Here is a 17,395-nt window from a genome sequence, read left to right as displayed (position 1 = left end):
CATTTCTGGATTTCTGGAAATGAATTCCCCCTTTGAATTGTTATATCCATCTTTAAAAAAAAGAGAGAGTCAAACTCAAATTCAAATTTTAAGACCACCCCACAGAGCCCATACAGTCAAATTTCAGTCAATACAAATTAAAACAAGGAACCCAAACAAAAGGCCAAATGACACATTCTAGCTCACATGTTAATACCATAGACTGGTTAATACATAGTGAAGGCATAGTAAATTTGATTATTAGGCAGTTGTAAATGGCTGGCAACAACTTCATATCACAGTTAAATTAATATGAATTAATTTTAATACTTACGTTTTATAAGAACTAATTTAAGTAGTTTACATAAATTATATAAAGTAAAATAATTACTCCGGCATTAATTAATTCAATTTATAGTTTTAGGAGAAAAGGTCCGGTAATTAAAAAAAAGGTCAAACGGTAAATCTGATTAAATAATTCATGATGACATTCTTTGATATTAACACACTTAATGTATTTAATTGGTCTACTTTAATGTCAACTAATTTTAATCAATTTTTTACAATGGCTTGTCTACAAAAAGTCCAAGGTTAAAGGCTAACGTTAGCTATCAAAATATTTTCGGGGGGAAAAGGTGAAAAAACATACATTAACGACTCAAATTTTGTTACAAACTATCTTTACAAATATTAAATGGACTATTCATATGTTGGTGTATCGATGAGCTATAAAGTAGTTTGATTAAAAAAGAAATCGAATGAGTATGATTCGCTAAATAAAAATGACGATACTCACATTTCGGCTTAAGTTCTTCACATGTTTATCCAATCCAATTTGATAGGAGGCGCTGTCTCGAAAAACGAGGGGTCTGAGAATGCGGGACTCTGGGTGCGGGACTGTAGCTGCAGGGATCCGAGTACATACTACTCAGCAAAACAGAACAATAAAATAATACAAACATCCCCTTCCATTTTCAATTTTTTTGAAACAGTCAGAACAAAGTACATGCAATAGGGCTGTTTTCGACTAAGGATTTTCATAGTCGAATCTGATTCGTTAGATTTTGCCGTAGTCGGCCTAACCTTTTTTTTTTTTTTTTTTTTTTTTTAGATAGCAGCTAGATTTTTTCCATTTCAAACAAAAGAGCTAAAAAAAAACTAAAAGAAAAACATGGTGTGTAACAAATACCTTTTATTCATTTAAAGCCAGATGAACAAAACACAACACACATATATCATAACATTTCATAAACATGAGGAGCAATATGAGAGAGAAATTTGGTGATCGTTGTTTAGGTACATTAAACTACGTAAAGCTTTTTCACGCCCATGAGAACCGTGTGGAGTCAACTCACAGCCGCTCCGCTGCCCTGCTGAAAATGTGAAGCAGAAACGCTTAATATCAGATAACGTCCATAATAATTGGACTCTGGGTTCGATTTTTTTGACCATTTTCAGTGGTTATGAGGAGCAATATGAGAGGGAAATTTGGTGATCGTTGTTTAGGTACATTAAACCACGTAAAGCTTTTTCACGCCCATGAGAACCGTGTGGAGTCAACTCACAGCCGCTCCGCTGCCCTGCTGAAAATGTGAAGCAGAAACGCTTAATATCAGATAACGTCCATAATAATTGGACTCTGGGTTCGATTTTTTGACCATTTTCAGTGGTTATGAGGAGCAATATGAGAGGGAAATTTGGTAATCATTGTTTAGGTAGCCTACATTAAACCACGTAAAGCTTTTTTCACGTTAGGACTTAGCCTATATATAAAGCCCATGAGAACCGTGTGGAGTCAACCCACAGCCGCTCCGCAGCCCTGCTGAAAATGTGAAGCAGATTTTTGAATACATTTTTATTTATTTACTTAAAGCTACAGGACATCGTCTTTCAAAACATGACCTGCGCGAAAGCGGAAAATATCCGAATCCTCGACTATTAGAAGTCAGCCCTAAAATATATAGGCTACTTGGATTCAAACTTGAATGTATGTGTCTCTGTTGCACAACATCTGTTGAGTCTCTTGTGACAGCCACTCTATTTGCTACGAGGGTGTGGAACCGCTTAGTTTCATTTTGGATATATCTCAGTACAGTCATGCTGTCTGTCCAGAACACAGATGTCCAAATGAATCTGCAATTCCCTTTGTAGCATTCTATCAACTCGTATAGCAAGAACAGCAGCCGTAAGTTCCAACCACAGGATTGTTATTTGCTTTAAATGGAGCAACTATTGACTTTTCTACATTAAATGCAGCTGTAGTCCTTTTTTCCACCATTCACCAACCTCAAGTATTACACTGTCCCATAGCCATACTCACTGGCATCAGAGAAGGTGTGGATCTGAGCATGTTCAGATGGTCCAAAGTCTTTGGGCTTTACACACCGGTCTACTTTCAGTGCTATGAAAACACTGACCCAAAAATATGAACTTTCATCCTATATTCCATAGAATTCTGTGTAACATCACTACAAGGATACCAAAAAATGCAGAAAGTCCACGTTTCTGAGAAACCTCTACCTGATGAAACATGGCTTGTATATCAGCTATTAAAGTGACTGTCTGAACCTTGTAAGAACTCCCAACAGAGAGTTGGTGAGATAGGGACCCTGCAGCAGCAGACCATTCAGAGGTTCCTTTAAACACTGCACCACAATCGAACACTACTCTTAGAATTTTCTTTTTCTGATGATATAAATGGTGGTGTGGTATGTACCAAACCTCACCATCTTCTCGTTTCAACTGGTGAAGGTGGTATTACCTCTCCACATCCCTTGTCAGTAACTTCAGACAGAAAAGATGTATACTCTTGCTGATATTCTCGATTTCTTTTAAACTTCCTTTGTAGACCTAGGACACGCTGTTCTGCAACATTGTGGTTGTTTGGCATGATACTATCTGGAGACTAGGAAATTAATTGTGATTTCCATTATTTCCATGAACTCTGTTGGTCATTTCTGGACATGGCAAAATCATCGTCTGACAGTTTCTCATTAAAATCATGATTATATTGTGCAGACAGAGCTGCACTTTTTAACCTCATGCCCCAAATATAATACACTAAGACAAAAACACTTTGCAAACATTTCCCAAATATACCCTGAATTCGAATCCATATCAGACACACAGAAACTCCCATATGTACTGGGAGAAATGCCCAAATGTGAAATAATTGCTGCAAAATATGTCTCCTCATGCCATGAAATGAGGACAACCAGTGGAACCTCAGATGGATAAATTGTACAAATTTTCAAATAATTATTATTTTGATTATTTGATATTTTAGTAATTGTTTTTTTTTTTTTTTTTTTACATTTGATACTGATTTCTTTTCTTCTTTTTTTAATTTTTTTTATAAATGTATTCATGCATTTGTTTACTGATACATTTTATTGATTATTTGTTCATTGCCTATGGCCAATGCTTTGGCAATAATGTACAAGTCATGCCAATAAAGCTCATTTGAATTTGAATTTGAATTTGTGCAATCAACAGATCCTCCAGCCTGGCAATTGAGATCCAGGGCTGCCAGTCATTCTTTGTTACTATTACCACATCTTAGTGGCCCATTCACGACCCACCCCAATAGGGTTTTGACTGCATAGGGTCCTCCGCCTTGACTGTTAATAGTTATCTCTATTAAGTTCACCACCATTCATTTTAGTTTATAAGCTGTCAGATGAGACCAAACATGGCATAGTTACATATTAGAACACACTAGTAAATAAACAGTATGTAGCTGAAAGCATATGTCCTGTGAAGTAAATGGTACAGACGTGTCATTGAGGTGCAAATGACTCTGTCTCTCCCGACAGTACCATCCTGTGCCTGGAGTGTCCCAACAGTCCTCAATCAGTATATTGATAAAATACCTTGCACTAGATAGGCATTAGCATACTGTGATGAGAAAGGCCATTGTGCCACGTTTAATTCACATGTATACCTTTAAAAGGATTTTTGAAGTACTAGGGCAGTAAAGCGTTCTGCCCATATTTGCTCAGCCCTACAGACCTTTCTTGATCTAAAGTACGGCTCAGTATGGTGCTTCTTGTTCCTGTAAGATTCAGTTTTCTCATAAGATGTTCTGTACAGAAACTGGCTGAACTTCCAGGATCCAAAAATGGATAGGTGTTGACAGTCTTGCTACCTAACTTCGCCTTGACTTGTACTGGAATGATAGACAGAACACACTCCTTGTTCCCTGCCCCAGTTTGACCACAACCCTGCAAAGTAGGTTTTTTTTTTTTTTTTTTTTTTTTTTTTTTTTTTTTTTACTGGTAATGGTGATGGTTTGCCTTTGTTTTCTATGTGAAGCAAGGTGGATTGCCTTTGATTGCAGACATCACAGATTAATGGGTTTCTGCAATCTTTACTTACATTCCCAGTCTTCAAGCACCCAAAACAGGATCTATTTTCTTCTTTTTCTCTGTGTGTCATGTTCTTTAGATGAGAACACCTTTCCAATGAATGGCAGCCTTTACATGTAATACACATTTTATTATTGTCTTTTGGTTGAGCAGAACTAGTACAGGTGATTTGTACTTCAGATGAACAAAACTCTGAAACTTTATGAACAGCTGCAACAGTTGCAAGGACTTTACTGGTAGATTTAGGCTTAGCTTTGACACAAAATGAAGAGGATGACTGTCCACTCTGTAGATCTCCAAACAATGGATCGGAAAGACTAATGTCCAATACCTGATGTTCAGTAAACCTTACCAAATCAGAAAACATAGCCCTGTTGCCACGACGCTCCTGTAGCTCACAGGCAGCAGCCCTCCACTTTTCTCAAAACTTGTAAGGCAACTTCATCACAATGAGTCGATGGTTAGATGGAACATTAATTTCATCCATATGCTGTAAATCTTCAATTACATTACAACAGCTTTTTAGAAAAATTTAAAAAGACGTCAAATAATCTACATCTTCAAACTTTATCATAGGCCAGCTCATGCTTGGTCATTTCTGCTTCTGTTACTTTAATTTCACTGCCATATCTTCTCCATATCTGCTGCTGTTACTTTAATTTCACTGCCAAAATGTTCGTTGATTAGATTCTTTGCTTGATCATATCCTTGATCAGCTGTCATATTGTGACAACTACGGACTAACTCTCTTGGCCTTTCTCTTGTATATTGCTCTAGATAGTAAAGGTATTCTTGCTTGTCACCTGTTTATTTTTTTTCAATGACTTGTTCAAAAGAGCCATACTGCAATGGATCTCCATCAAACTCCATTATCCTTTGAGGTGGAAGGGATCCAAAGCTTGCTGTTGAAGAAATTGAGCTGTAATGTTATTTTGCTGCTGTATAACATCATACAAGGTAGGACTTGGAGTAGAAACGTGAAAGGTAATTTGAGGAGGCAACAAATGTGTGTGAATATTATCTTCAGGCCCGTAGGAACTTACATTTTTCTGCTTTGCAGATGAAGGTTTACAGTGCATTGAAGCTTGTGCTTGTTTGCATGCTTGATATCTCCTTTGTATGTACAATCAAACTGTCATGTTGAGAACTTGCATTTCATTGTTGTAAAGGCACCTTTGGGTTAGAACATTTGATGTACATGATTTTACATGCTTCACTTAATATGCATTCATTCCTTCAACACTTCCTTCACTTGATTCCAACATTTTTGCAGTAGCAGCAGCTAATTTTGATTCCATTTGTAATTGTTCAATTTCTCTCTGCAGTTTCTTCTTTTGTCTTTGGAGATCTTCCTCTTTGGCCTCAAGAACATGCAATTTCTTTAAAGCGACTACAGATTACAAAAAGGCTGCTTTTTCAGCTTTTGCTGAATGAGACGAGCAGATGCAGTGCTTGAATCCTTTAAAGAACCAGACTAGGAATAGGGTTTAAAGCAAGATCCTCTCTTTGAAGCATTGGATATACTGCCATCAGAATTTATATTTTTGTCTATTAAAGACATTCCATCATCATATAAAACCTCAACATCAGATAACCATTGTTTGACATCAGTGATAAACTCATTATTTTTTTTATTTTTTTTGACAAGCCACCTTTGTTGCTCTTCATACTCCGTTTCAGCAATGAATTATGCATTTCAATGGCATATTTGCAGTGTTACAAAACTCTTTAAATATTTTGCACATTAGAAACTGTTTCTTTGGTAACTTTTCCGGAAAGAAGGTCGTTGACCCTTTGTTCAACTTTATTTGTTTGAGTGAATTTTTGATTTACATTGGTCTATTAAGAATTTGCAAAAGCAATGAAACGCCTTTGTTAGTCATTTTCCATACTCTTGTCTCTGTTTTAACAGGGCTATTTCTTTCAATAACAGCATAGCTATGCACTGAATTACTTTCAACAACATCAGCATCATCCTTTGCATTCCTGAATTCATCATCATTCATTTTTCAAATGACGCTCATTGCGCACATAAGCGTGTTTCCTTTCAAAGCGCGTTCAATAAGCAAGCCACAAAGCGAATATAATAATACTGAATAGAGTGAGATCCACTTCAACACAACAGAACGCAGCAAGCCCAAAGCACTGTTGACTGCAGAACAACACAATCATTCGAACTCAGGCTGCAATTCAAACTTCATACTTCACCCCGTATCATCATCCCAAAATGTGATAAATATTGGTCAAATAAGGTCACTCACCGGCATTTCGTAGAGCTTCGAAGATTTCTCCACATTATCAAGCATTAACACTCTGTTCAGTTCAAGATGGCAAGACTCTGAGCGATCCCGGTCTAATAGTAGTCACTCACTCTGTGCATATGCATATGCGTAAGTCAAAACCTTTTCCATTCACAGAATTCCTCTGTCCTTTCCAATGCACAAGAAAACTAAATTCCAAATGATATCCAAGCCCTTCCTATAAGCTAGGGAAAGGTGGTAAGATGTTCTTCACGCATAGTTTGGAATAAACAGTGTCCACATAGTGATATCCGTTTCAAAATGCTTTGTTGTCCATTTAATGAAATGTATAGGGTAACTTACAGAGTTTAAAAGCAGTGGTTCTATGGTAAGAACTATATGTTCCCTCCACCTGTCCCTTCCTGATACAACCCATAGGAGGTTTAAATATTATGTGATATTAACAGGTGACCACGCCTACACCACTGGTGTATACCGTCATCTAGTGGTTGAAGAATCAATACATTTGGCTCCTAATGCGTTGCCATTTTTTACCAAAGCTAGGTGATTTATCTTGTGCTTGTAGGTAAGTTCCAGATTATAAAATATTTATTTGAGGGGCAGTGAAATGAAATGCTGCAGTGAAATGTAGATCATTCAAATGCAACACGCTTACCCTCACCTGACTGACGATGCTGTTCTCTGCCTTTGTCACCCCTTGGAATGAAAGTTTGTATATCCATATGGATAAATAAAATAAATAAATAGATAAGTAGATCACTCCTAGCAAACAGAACATATATTAAAAAAAACAAGCATTTTTGTGAACTAACTAAATTAACCAATCACTTCAAAAAGCTTTCATCAATGATGACTAAATAAAGCCACCAATGATGCCAAATTAGAAGAGATAAGCAAGCATTCTTTTAGCAGTTAACAAGCTAACATTATCAATCAATTCTGTGCTAAGTAAATCTGACTTGGAAAATGGGATGTTCTCATTCAACTAATTAATACAAATTCACATACTACTCGTTATCACAGCGATAAGTATTAGCCTGGTAGTTACCTCTCCTACGCTACAACGTCATATTATGAATAATCGTCTACAAGTCGAAAAGATTACACAGGGAAAAGTGAAGAAGGAGCAGCACAGCGAAGGGGTTAGGCTGAGGCATATGATGAGGATGCGCAGGATATTTTCGCTTCAGCTGGCATTACAGTTAGCCTTCTAGTTTTGAATAATTCTTGTTTAAATAAGTAATTGTGTAACTAATAACATTCAATAAATAGAAAAGCCTATTTCAGATGGATCTACTGTAAACTACCTCATCAGACAAAGATTTATCAAGATGCTTGAGATGCCCCTGATGCTTACATAAAGCCATTATGCTTATATAATGAAACCCCCCATTTCATCACCGGATTGTTAACAACTAGTTTTACAGTATGGATGGATCACCTTTGTGTTGGCTACTTAGTCATTGGAAGAGAATTTATGCCTCTCTTTTAATAGAAAGCTTAGATGACCTTAATGTTGGAACAATGACAGTGGTTGTTAGACTGAAGTATTCAGCTCTTCTACTGCTGTGCAATGTTAGTCATTAAAGAAATGTCACTCTTTATGGGTCACCTTTGTGGGTCTCTTCACTCCTGCTGTATTCTTTGTTCCATAGGAGGATTTAATCCACTTGGGAGCAAAGTTCTCCCCATGCATCAGACGAGACAGTCAAATAGTGAAGCTAGCACAGCAGGCCAAAGATCTAGAGAGAGAGTCCGGCTGCTGTGTACAGAACGATGGATCTGGATGTGTGCAGACCCAGAATGACGACTGCTCGGTACAACTGTACACAAACACAAACATACATTCATGAACAATAATAAACAATACACAAACAGCAAAGCAGTTATGTGTCCAGTAAAGATTAATTGCAGTCATACATTTCAAACAAAGCTCTTATCTACCACCCAGAGGAAGCAAGCTGAACATACATTTGAATTACTTTTAATTCAGTATGACTTGTAAGTAAAAATGTCTTAATTTTAGTGCTTCCTCTTTAAGAGGATTATGACTACTAAATACATTTTTGCTTTTTTTCTGGTTCCAGGAGACTTTAGCAACGTTTATAAAATGGAACAAAGAGAATGTAGACATGGTGAGATCTTCAGGTGCAGTCTGTCATCAGGACCCAAGGTAAATTTCAATGAAATATCTCTCATTCTGTGAGAAAATTATTAGCTTTTATTTTATTGTTTTGTCTTTGCAATCCATGCTGGGTGCAGAACTTGTGAGGAGCCAGCCTCATCAGGACCCCATGTTTGGCCTGATGACATTGCAGAGTGGCCGGTGAGAAATGTTCACCAATGTTTTTACCGTCATAGAAGATTTGTCTTAAGTCTTTGTCTTTGTCTTATTTTTTTGTCAAACAATTCAGCCAATGAAGTCCAAAATCAAATAAATAATGTTTGTGTGTGTGTATGTGTATATATGTTGGAGGAAGGGTTTAGGAATACAGCTCTTGAGTAGCCCCACCAAAAGTAATTGGACAATTGATTCAAAAGTTTCATGGACAGGTGTGGACTACTCCTCCATAATTTATTCATCAATAAAGCAGGTAAAAGGTCTGGAGTTCATTCTAAGTTCGGTATTTGCATTTGGAGGCTTTTGCTGTGAACCAATATAATGCGTTCAATGGAGCTCTTCATGCAAGTGAAACAGGCCATCGTTAGGCTTAATTTTTTTTTTTTTAAATCAATCAGAGAGATAGCAGGAACATAAGAAGTGGCCAAATCAACAGTTTGGTACATTCTGAGAAAAAAGAAAAAAAATTCACTGGTGAGCTCAGCAACATGAAAAGACATCAGTGGTAGATGATTAGGATCCTCTCCATGGTAAAGAAAAACCCCTTCACAAAAGTGAAGCCAAATGAAGAACACTATTCAGGTGCTAAGCGTGTTATTGTCAAAGTCTACAGTCAAGAGAAGACTTCACGATAGCAAATACAGAGGGTTCAACAAGGTGCAAACCATTCATAAGCCTCAAATCCAGATTAGCCTTTCTATTAGACCAAAAAAAAAACATCTAAAAAAGCCAGACCAGTTCTGGAAAAGCATTCTTTGGACGGAGGAAACTAAGATCAACCTGTACCAGAATGACAGGAAGAAAAAAGTATGGAGAAGGCTTGAAATAACTCATGATCTAAAGTATACAACATAATCTGTAAAATACAGTGGATGCAGTGTTATGGCATGGGCATGCATGGCTTCCAGTGGCACTGGTGTTCATTGATGATGTGACAGAAGCAGCTGGATGAATTCTGAAGTGTATAGGGATATACTCTCTGCCGAGATTCAGCCAAATGCAGCAAAGTTGATTGGATGGTGCTTCACAGTACAGATGGACAATGACTCAAAACGACGCATCAAATAATTTAACAAAATACAAAAAAAGTATTTTAAAAAAGCAAGAAAAGGGTTGCTTTTGGTATTAAATTATATACAGATAAATTAAAATGCAACATAACCATAAAAAATAACATTTACTTATCTAATCTGTCTCGTATTAACGACTATGGCAAATCAGATGTTCTTTCGTAGTAGATTTTACAGTAGAACGTCACGAAGTAGCAGTTAAAGTCGCACATGCACCATAGAACGTCAGAACGTCGGTGCCGTTTCATCAGCAGCTGTTGCTTAAGTCTCTATTGCATGTAAAGGGTTCTCGATAAAATATTAAAAATGAACATTTTATTTATGATTATATTCATTAGCCCAATTACATTTGAGCCCCTGAAAAATGGTTGCAACTTTTCACATGATATTTTTGTTCAAGCCCTTGAATTAAAGCTGCAAGTCTGCACTTCAATTTCATATTGATCGTTTAATTTAAATTGTATTCTGGTGGCATACAGAGCCAAAATTATGAAAATTGTCCATGTGTCCAAAAATATATATGGACCTGTGCCCTGTGGTAGATTTTCCCCCTATTTCGCACCTGACCTAAGTCTACCTGGGTCTCGTTTACAATTGACGTCCTCTGGGTCTCGTCTACAATCGACGTCAGTTTCTCTGGGTCTCATCTACAATCGACGTCCCTGAACGTCTACAGTCGACGTTAGTTTCTCTGGGTCCCCTAACTCTAACTTGCTGCGCAGCAATAATAACCAGACAGACTTCAGCAAATGTCCTTTAAATGCTTTAATCACGATTCACGGCCGGGAGAGTTCCTGAGCAGTTCTCAGAGAATCTCCCCCAAGAAGAAGCACGGCTGGAGGATCTCAGACAAATTTCAGAGAGAATCCCCCCAGCAAACAGGAATACAACAGGTTTTATAGGATAAAGACAGACACAACAAATAAAATCATCGTGACTTACTCATGAATTAACTCACGTCAGCTTCTATCAATATGATTGGTTCAATTGGTAAAAGCAAGCCCCCCCCCCCCCCCCCCCCCCCCCCCCTCTGTTACTGGCATAAGCAAAATAAAAAAATTCAAAAAAACATAGGAAAGTGTTAAGAGTTCAGTTGATTACTCAATATTGTCATGAGACAATGCATGCAGTATATTTTCATAGAACAGAACGTTTTAGTATATAAAAAGGGAAGTAAGGTTAGATGTTAGAATTATGATTAGTTTGATATACAGTTTACTATTTTATTCATTAAAAATCCATCACAGTACACACACACACAGTTTTATGCCTTGATTGTTTTTCAATCTCCTATTCCTCTACTGCAGATTTGTACATACCCTAAAACGTGGAACCACACAGGATACAAACACATGGACTGCACACTGAAGGGCAGGCCATGCTGTATTGGAACTAAAGGAAGGTAATGAATGAACATTTGAAATAATAAAAATCAAGGTTAAGATGATGACAGTTTGCATTAAACATGTTGACAATTTTACCATATGCTTACAGTCAAAAGCCACTTAACCGAGTCTAGCTTCATACACCTAGTAATTGCATTTAAATAAATAGTTAACCCAAAATGTAATTCTCATTTACTAACACTAATATTGTTCTAAAACCATAACTCTTCTTTCTTCCCTGGAACACAAAAATAAATGTTCAAAATAATGTTCATGCTTTTCCACAATGAAAGTGAAAGTGAATGAGGACCAGTGCTGATGAGCTCCAGAAATGACAAAAAGCACAGTAATAGTATTCGTGTCAGAAACAAACTAAAATTTATGTTTACTGTAAATCTTGTCATCCACAACTGCTCTCCAATCATATTTCAATGCATGTAAATGCAATTGCAATTTGAGAGCTTAGATGGAAAGATTTTCAGCAGGGGGGAGAAATTGGTCTGGAATGACAAATGGAAAAAAAAACATTTAATTTGTTAATCCAAACAAATGAATTTGCTAATGGATTTGTCATCCAGTGCCTCTTTATCTGACAATCAAATTTTATAATTTTTATTCAAATCTGCTCCATTTTTATCCATTTGTAAAGATGTGAAATTACCACTTGGGAGTACTGCCAATTCATGCGTGGATATTTCCATGAGGAGGCCACACTCTGTTCACAGGTATCCATTTACATTGAAAACATAATTTTTAGCCCAGCCATCAAAATTAAGACAACAGAACAGGTTTTTAAAAGCTTAACTTAAAAATGCCTTGTGGTTCACTGTTTTCTGAAAATAGACTTCTCTGGACAGAATTAAATTGTAATATTGTGAGAGAGGCCATTTTTTGTTGTTATACATCATATATCATCTGGCCCACTATATTTTTCATACATCATCAGGTCCACTGCCTGGATGATGTGTGTGGGTTGCTGCCATTCCTGAACCCCAGTGTCCCAGATCAGTTCTATAGACTGTGGCTCTCCCTTTTTCTTCATGCTGGGTAAGGTTGAGGTCTTTATACTCATTCTTTCTCTTCCACTCTTTTTCATGTCTATACATGGAAGGGAGAGGCAGACTGAGACTATTACTAGATTTGAGACTTAACACAAAAATGGTATTGACAGTTTCTTTGACCCATGCTCATGTGATTGTTCTTTAGATTACTGCATTGCCTGGTGTCAGTGATCTTCCAAATGACTATACTTAGAGACCTGGAGAAACTAGCAGGCTGGTTACGTATTTCCATCATCTACGTTCTCAGTGGTATTACAGGAAACCTTGCCAGCGCCCTCTTCCTACCGTACAGAGCAGAGGTATGGCACAAGTGCCCAGCACAGCTAAACTTCACCTAATGCATTAAAATGACCCTATGCAAACACGTATTACCATTACAGAATGTTCCATATTTAATACTTATTTAAGCTCTGTCAAAAACATCACTGGCATTTTGATTTGTCCCTTGCTTAGTTAAAACAAACTAAAAAAGCATTTAAAGTGACACACAATAAAATTCTATGAGCCAAGACACATTAAACACATTTTCAAAACTATGCCTATATGACTTAAACAGTGTGATAATATTACCTGTAATATTGCTTGATAAAAAGTGTGATAAAATTGCTTGTAATATTTCTGTGCAAAGTTACATCCAGTCTTTCAATTCTTGTCATGATCATGTAGAGCTGGTAAATGCGATGTATTGCCTGGTATATGCAACGACACCATGAATATCATATTCATGGTATCCTTGCATATACCTGGCAATATACTGTATCTACGTTATTATAAGTGTTCTAATAATAATGACCTTCACATTCCTGCTTCTATTCTCTCTGACAGGCATTGCCCCATAGTTGAAATGTATTGTCTATGGCAATTGCCAGAATGCTTAACTTGAAATGACTCAGAAAAATCATTTAGTTTTGATAAACTTCTGTTCACTTCCCTTTGGAGTAAAAGTGTAACCTCGTATTCTTAGTCATACATTTCTTAAATTGTTGACGTTTCTTAATTTTATTTATTTTTCTTATCTGCAAATTACGTTTGTACCTTTAAGCAGAAAAAAGAAGAGTGTTAATTCTACTTACTGTAAGATGGTCAGTTTTTTTAATTAATTTATTTATTTGATGGAGAGAGAAACAGAAAATCTGGTAAATGAGAAAGTGAGGGAGAGAGAAAGTGAGGAAAGAAAAGAAGAGGGAAGAGGAATGTGCCCCCATTGAAACCTGCCAAATATAGAAGCTTAATTAATTAATACTCGAGAAGCTGTTTGGGATTACTGTGTGAAATAAATAACCCTGTCTGGAGGGTAAAAGGTTCCCCCAGTGGCCTATCTCTATTTAGGTATCTCTACCTTCCCTCTATTGCTGTATTTTTTCTCTGCCTCTAACCATTCCTTTCTGGCCTTTACTTTAATTGCACAATGGTCAAATCATGTAACATAAAGCCACTGTAGTTGTCCTTATTCAACCTCCTACCTCAGCTCCCCTTCACAAATCTGTTAAAACTGACAAACCTGTTCAATCTAGAGTTTAAAGTAAAAGCATACTGGAACACAGACCAACACTCACACCATATGCAATCCACTATTTCAATTATAATATTATCATATTTTTATGTATAATATTTGTCCTTGTTTGCAATTTTTCAGTTGTCCACATTTTAATTGGAATTCCAATCCAATCTTTTTCCAAGTCATCAGCTTCCATTGATTAAATTCCCAGTGATGGGGGGAAAACAAAAATAAGAACAAAGAACCCCAAACAAGTAATATAACAACAAAGTTTGAAATTAGGTATTTGCTAAATAACATGGAGGAGCATTTTTTTTTCAACATGAAGTTTTTAGATTAAAATTAATGTATAATGGAAAGTGCATATTTTAGTTGCTTTTTTCACAATTTGAATGGCAGTTCACCTAAATAGTGCTGCTGTCACTGCTTGACATGCCGTTTCAAGTACACTATTTCATATTTCTCAGGATGGAGAATATGAAAGCAAGAGATTTATTGGAAGTCTGGAAATCCAATTCCAATCCCATCTTCTGCTGCCACCAGTATTGATGATAATGTAGTTTGCAGTATGCAGGAGTATGAGGTTCAGTCACTGCTGATGGATTTGATATATTATTAAAGAATTATTAAAGAGCGAGTTATACATTAGGTGTTGACGTGTTACAGTGCTGCTGTACGTCCTGACAGATTTGTGGGCAAGGCGGTTACCCACAAACTTCTAAAGTGGGGTTGACCCAGAGCTTGGGGATTTATGGTGATCCCAGTCCTGCTCTGTTTTTTTTTGTTTTGTTTTTCTCATTTCCCAAACATCAGAATACTGATGTTTATACTAGATAACTGATGGTTACAGGTCAAATTTCAGCACTGCGTTTGACAGTTGTCTGTCTATTTACACCACTCTTACCAAGACATTCTGAAGATGCCCAGTATACTAAGTTGTTCACCCTCCACTCTGGCACTGCATGTCCTTATTAAATGTTCTCTTCCTGTCTCAGTGTCAGGTAGATCTGGTGATCGATGTGTGTCATCTTATTAGTCCTTGGCTAATCCAGGCTCTTATCTCCACTCTCATGTGCTGACGGAAAGTTGGAATGCACTTCTCTTGTCAGGAATGGATTAGTGATGTTTATGAGATATTAAAAAGCATTGCTGAGCTTGCAGATCTAAAAAAAAAAAAGAAAAAAAAAGGGAAGTGATACAGGATACCTTATACAGGAAGTGAGATCACTGCAACAATTAACTTCTGCAGAAGATAATTGGCTATGTACAGAATAGCATACTAATCTATTTCTACAGTGTATACTGTATTCTACAGTATACTGTGCATAGTAAATTTGGAATCATGGAAGTCCTGGTGATATTTGCAGTATAGTGTACAACTACAACACAATGTGTAGAATGTTGTATCCCAAAATACAAACTGTCCTGACTTTCCAGTGGGGTGAATTAACTGCATACTTCTCTTCCTCATTATCTGATGATACATTTCACACTTTATCTTTCAGCATATTTATTCATATTTCTTTTCTTGATATAATAAATTCTTGATAAAAGAGACTGATAAAAGCGATTCTTGATAACTACTCTCTCTCCTCCACCTATAGCTGGTGTGTGATGAGAGCACTGTGCGATGTGAGCCATTGCACTGTGGCTGCTGTCACATCATCCAAGTGGATGCTGCACACTGGTGCTGTGAAGCACTTTGGGTGTACAGTAGTACATAGGAAATGCGCTATATATATATTTACCTCATTCATTCATTCATTCATTCATTCATTCATTCATTCATTCATTCATTCATTCATTCATTCATTCATAACTTCTTTCCAGTGTTCCCATTTCAATTGACTAGCATGTTCTGACAGAGGATAGTAAAGATTGTAAATCTCTACAGTAATTTGCTATAGTAGATTAAAGAGCAATATTTATTTGAACTTTGTAGTAGAATAAAAGTAATTTGAATGCTGAGTTTGTTTGAACAAAAAACACAAAGTACTTCAAATAAAAATGGGCTAAATAAATATAAATGGATAAACTGTTTTCAATATTGATAATAAGAGCCATTTTTTAATAATTGTGTACAAATAATTGATAATTGAGCTCCAAATCAGCATATTAGAATGATTTCTGAAGGATAATGTGAAACCGAATACTAGAGAATACTAATGGCTGCTGAAAATTCACCTTTACCATCACAGAAATAAATGACATTTTAGAGTAGAAAACAGTTGTTTTAAATTGTAATAATATTTTATTTATATTTTAACTGTATTTTTAAATAAATAAATGATAAATCAAATAAATCAAATAAATGCAGCCTTAGTGGGCATAAGTGGCTTCTTTGAAAGACATTAAAAATCATAATTATTTCAAACTTTTAACCGGTAGTGTACAGTATATAAATGCCAAGGGCCTTTATCTGATTGAACACTCCAGTTCAGGGCCGTTTCTAGCCTTTTTGGCACCCTTGGCAAGATTCCTATTGAGCCGCTGTGTGCGCGCGCTGTGCTCTCCGCTCCGTGTTCACAGCGCGTTCTGCTCAATGTTCCGCAAGAAACCTCCGTGTGTGTGTGGTTTGTGTTGCGAGCTCTGCTCACGCTCACCGAAAAGGCAAAGTCCGCTAAAAAAAAAACGTGCCGACATGAAATTTCTCTGGACTTGTTTCTTTTTGCAATAGCACTACTGTGCTGTAACATGGTGTGTATAGCCGTTCTGGGCAACACTGGTAAAATTACACGAATCACGATCCTCTGGTTCACTGGTCCTGTCCCTGCTCGTTCACTGGTCCTCTCCCTGCTCTGCTCATGCTCTGATAAAAATAGGTTTGTAGGACTATAAAAAAAAAACGTTTTTTTTTATATAAAAAAAATCAGTTAAATCTGATTCTGCTGCATAGAACTGACTGAAGAATAATATATTGATATTTTATATTATTTTAATATAGGTAGCCTACCAGTATTAGCCTATTTACCATTTGTATCACTCCGCTTGTCTGTGTTTGCGCCACATGCATCATTAAGCCAGTAGGTGGCGACAAGTGACTGTCTTTATGAGTGAACAATTGAACTTTAAACTGATTAGTACCAAAAACATTGATTAATTCAGGAAAGAAACAAGTTGCTGAAACCAATCTTTAATGCTAATATATAAATTGCTCATTTGCCTCTGGACACAAAAAGATTGCACTGGTTTTTGATTGAAATGTAACATCTATGCAAAATAATCCTTGAAAGATTTCTCATTTAAGGCCATTCCTGTTTGGAATATGTGATTGTGTATTGTCAACAATAAGCAGAAACATTCTGCATTTCCATTTTGTAGTGTGTATCATTCATTGCAACATTTATCCTCATTCTCATTTTTAAGAATCTGTTATCTTGACAAATAATTTATGCTGCTGCCCACTGACATGCTGTTATCCAAATTTTTTGGC

The 17,395-nt window shown here is 36.5% G+C and overlaps 1 protein-coding gene across 3 annotated transcripts in view; it reads left to right on the top strand.

The window, feature by feature from the left end:
* Positions 1-17,395, top strand: part of LOC311092555 (inactive rhomboid protein 2-like) — a 288,243-nt gene that overhangs the window by 257,440 nt on the left and 13,408 nt on the right. For all 3 annotated transcript variants that reach the window (XM_084129367.1, XM_084129369.1, XM_084129368.1), the window contains 7 exons: positions 8,263-8,424; positions 8,695-8,780; positions 8,870-8,933; positions 11,326-11,420; positions 12,053-12,128; positions 12,350-12,450; positions 12,610-12,763. In XM_084129367.1, the coding sequence (XP_083985493.1) occupies positions 8,263-8,424; positions 8,695-8,780; positions 8,870-8,933; positions 11,326-11,420; positions 12,053-12,128; positions 12,350-12,450; positions 12,610-12,763 (738 nt within the window). The remainder of the gene's footprint in view (positions 1-8,262; positions 8,425-8,694; positions 8,781-8,869; positions 8,934-11,325; positions 11,421-12,052; positions 12,129-12,349; positions 12,451-12,609; positions 12,764-17,395) is intronic.

This window comes from Abramis brama (genome assembly GCF_963993115.1).
Source record: "Abramis brama genome assembly, chromosome: 11".
Classification (NCBI taxonomy): domain Eukaryota; kingdom Metazoa; phylum Chordata; class Actinopteri; order Cypriniformes; family Leuciscidae; genus Abramis; species Abramis brama.
This window is presented reverse-complemented; position numbering and strand designations above follow the sequence as displayed.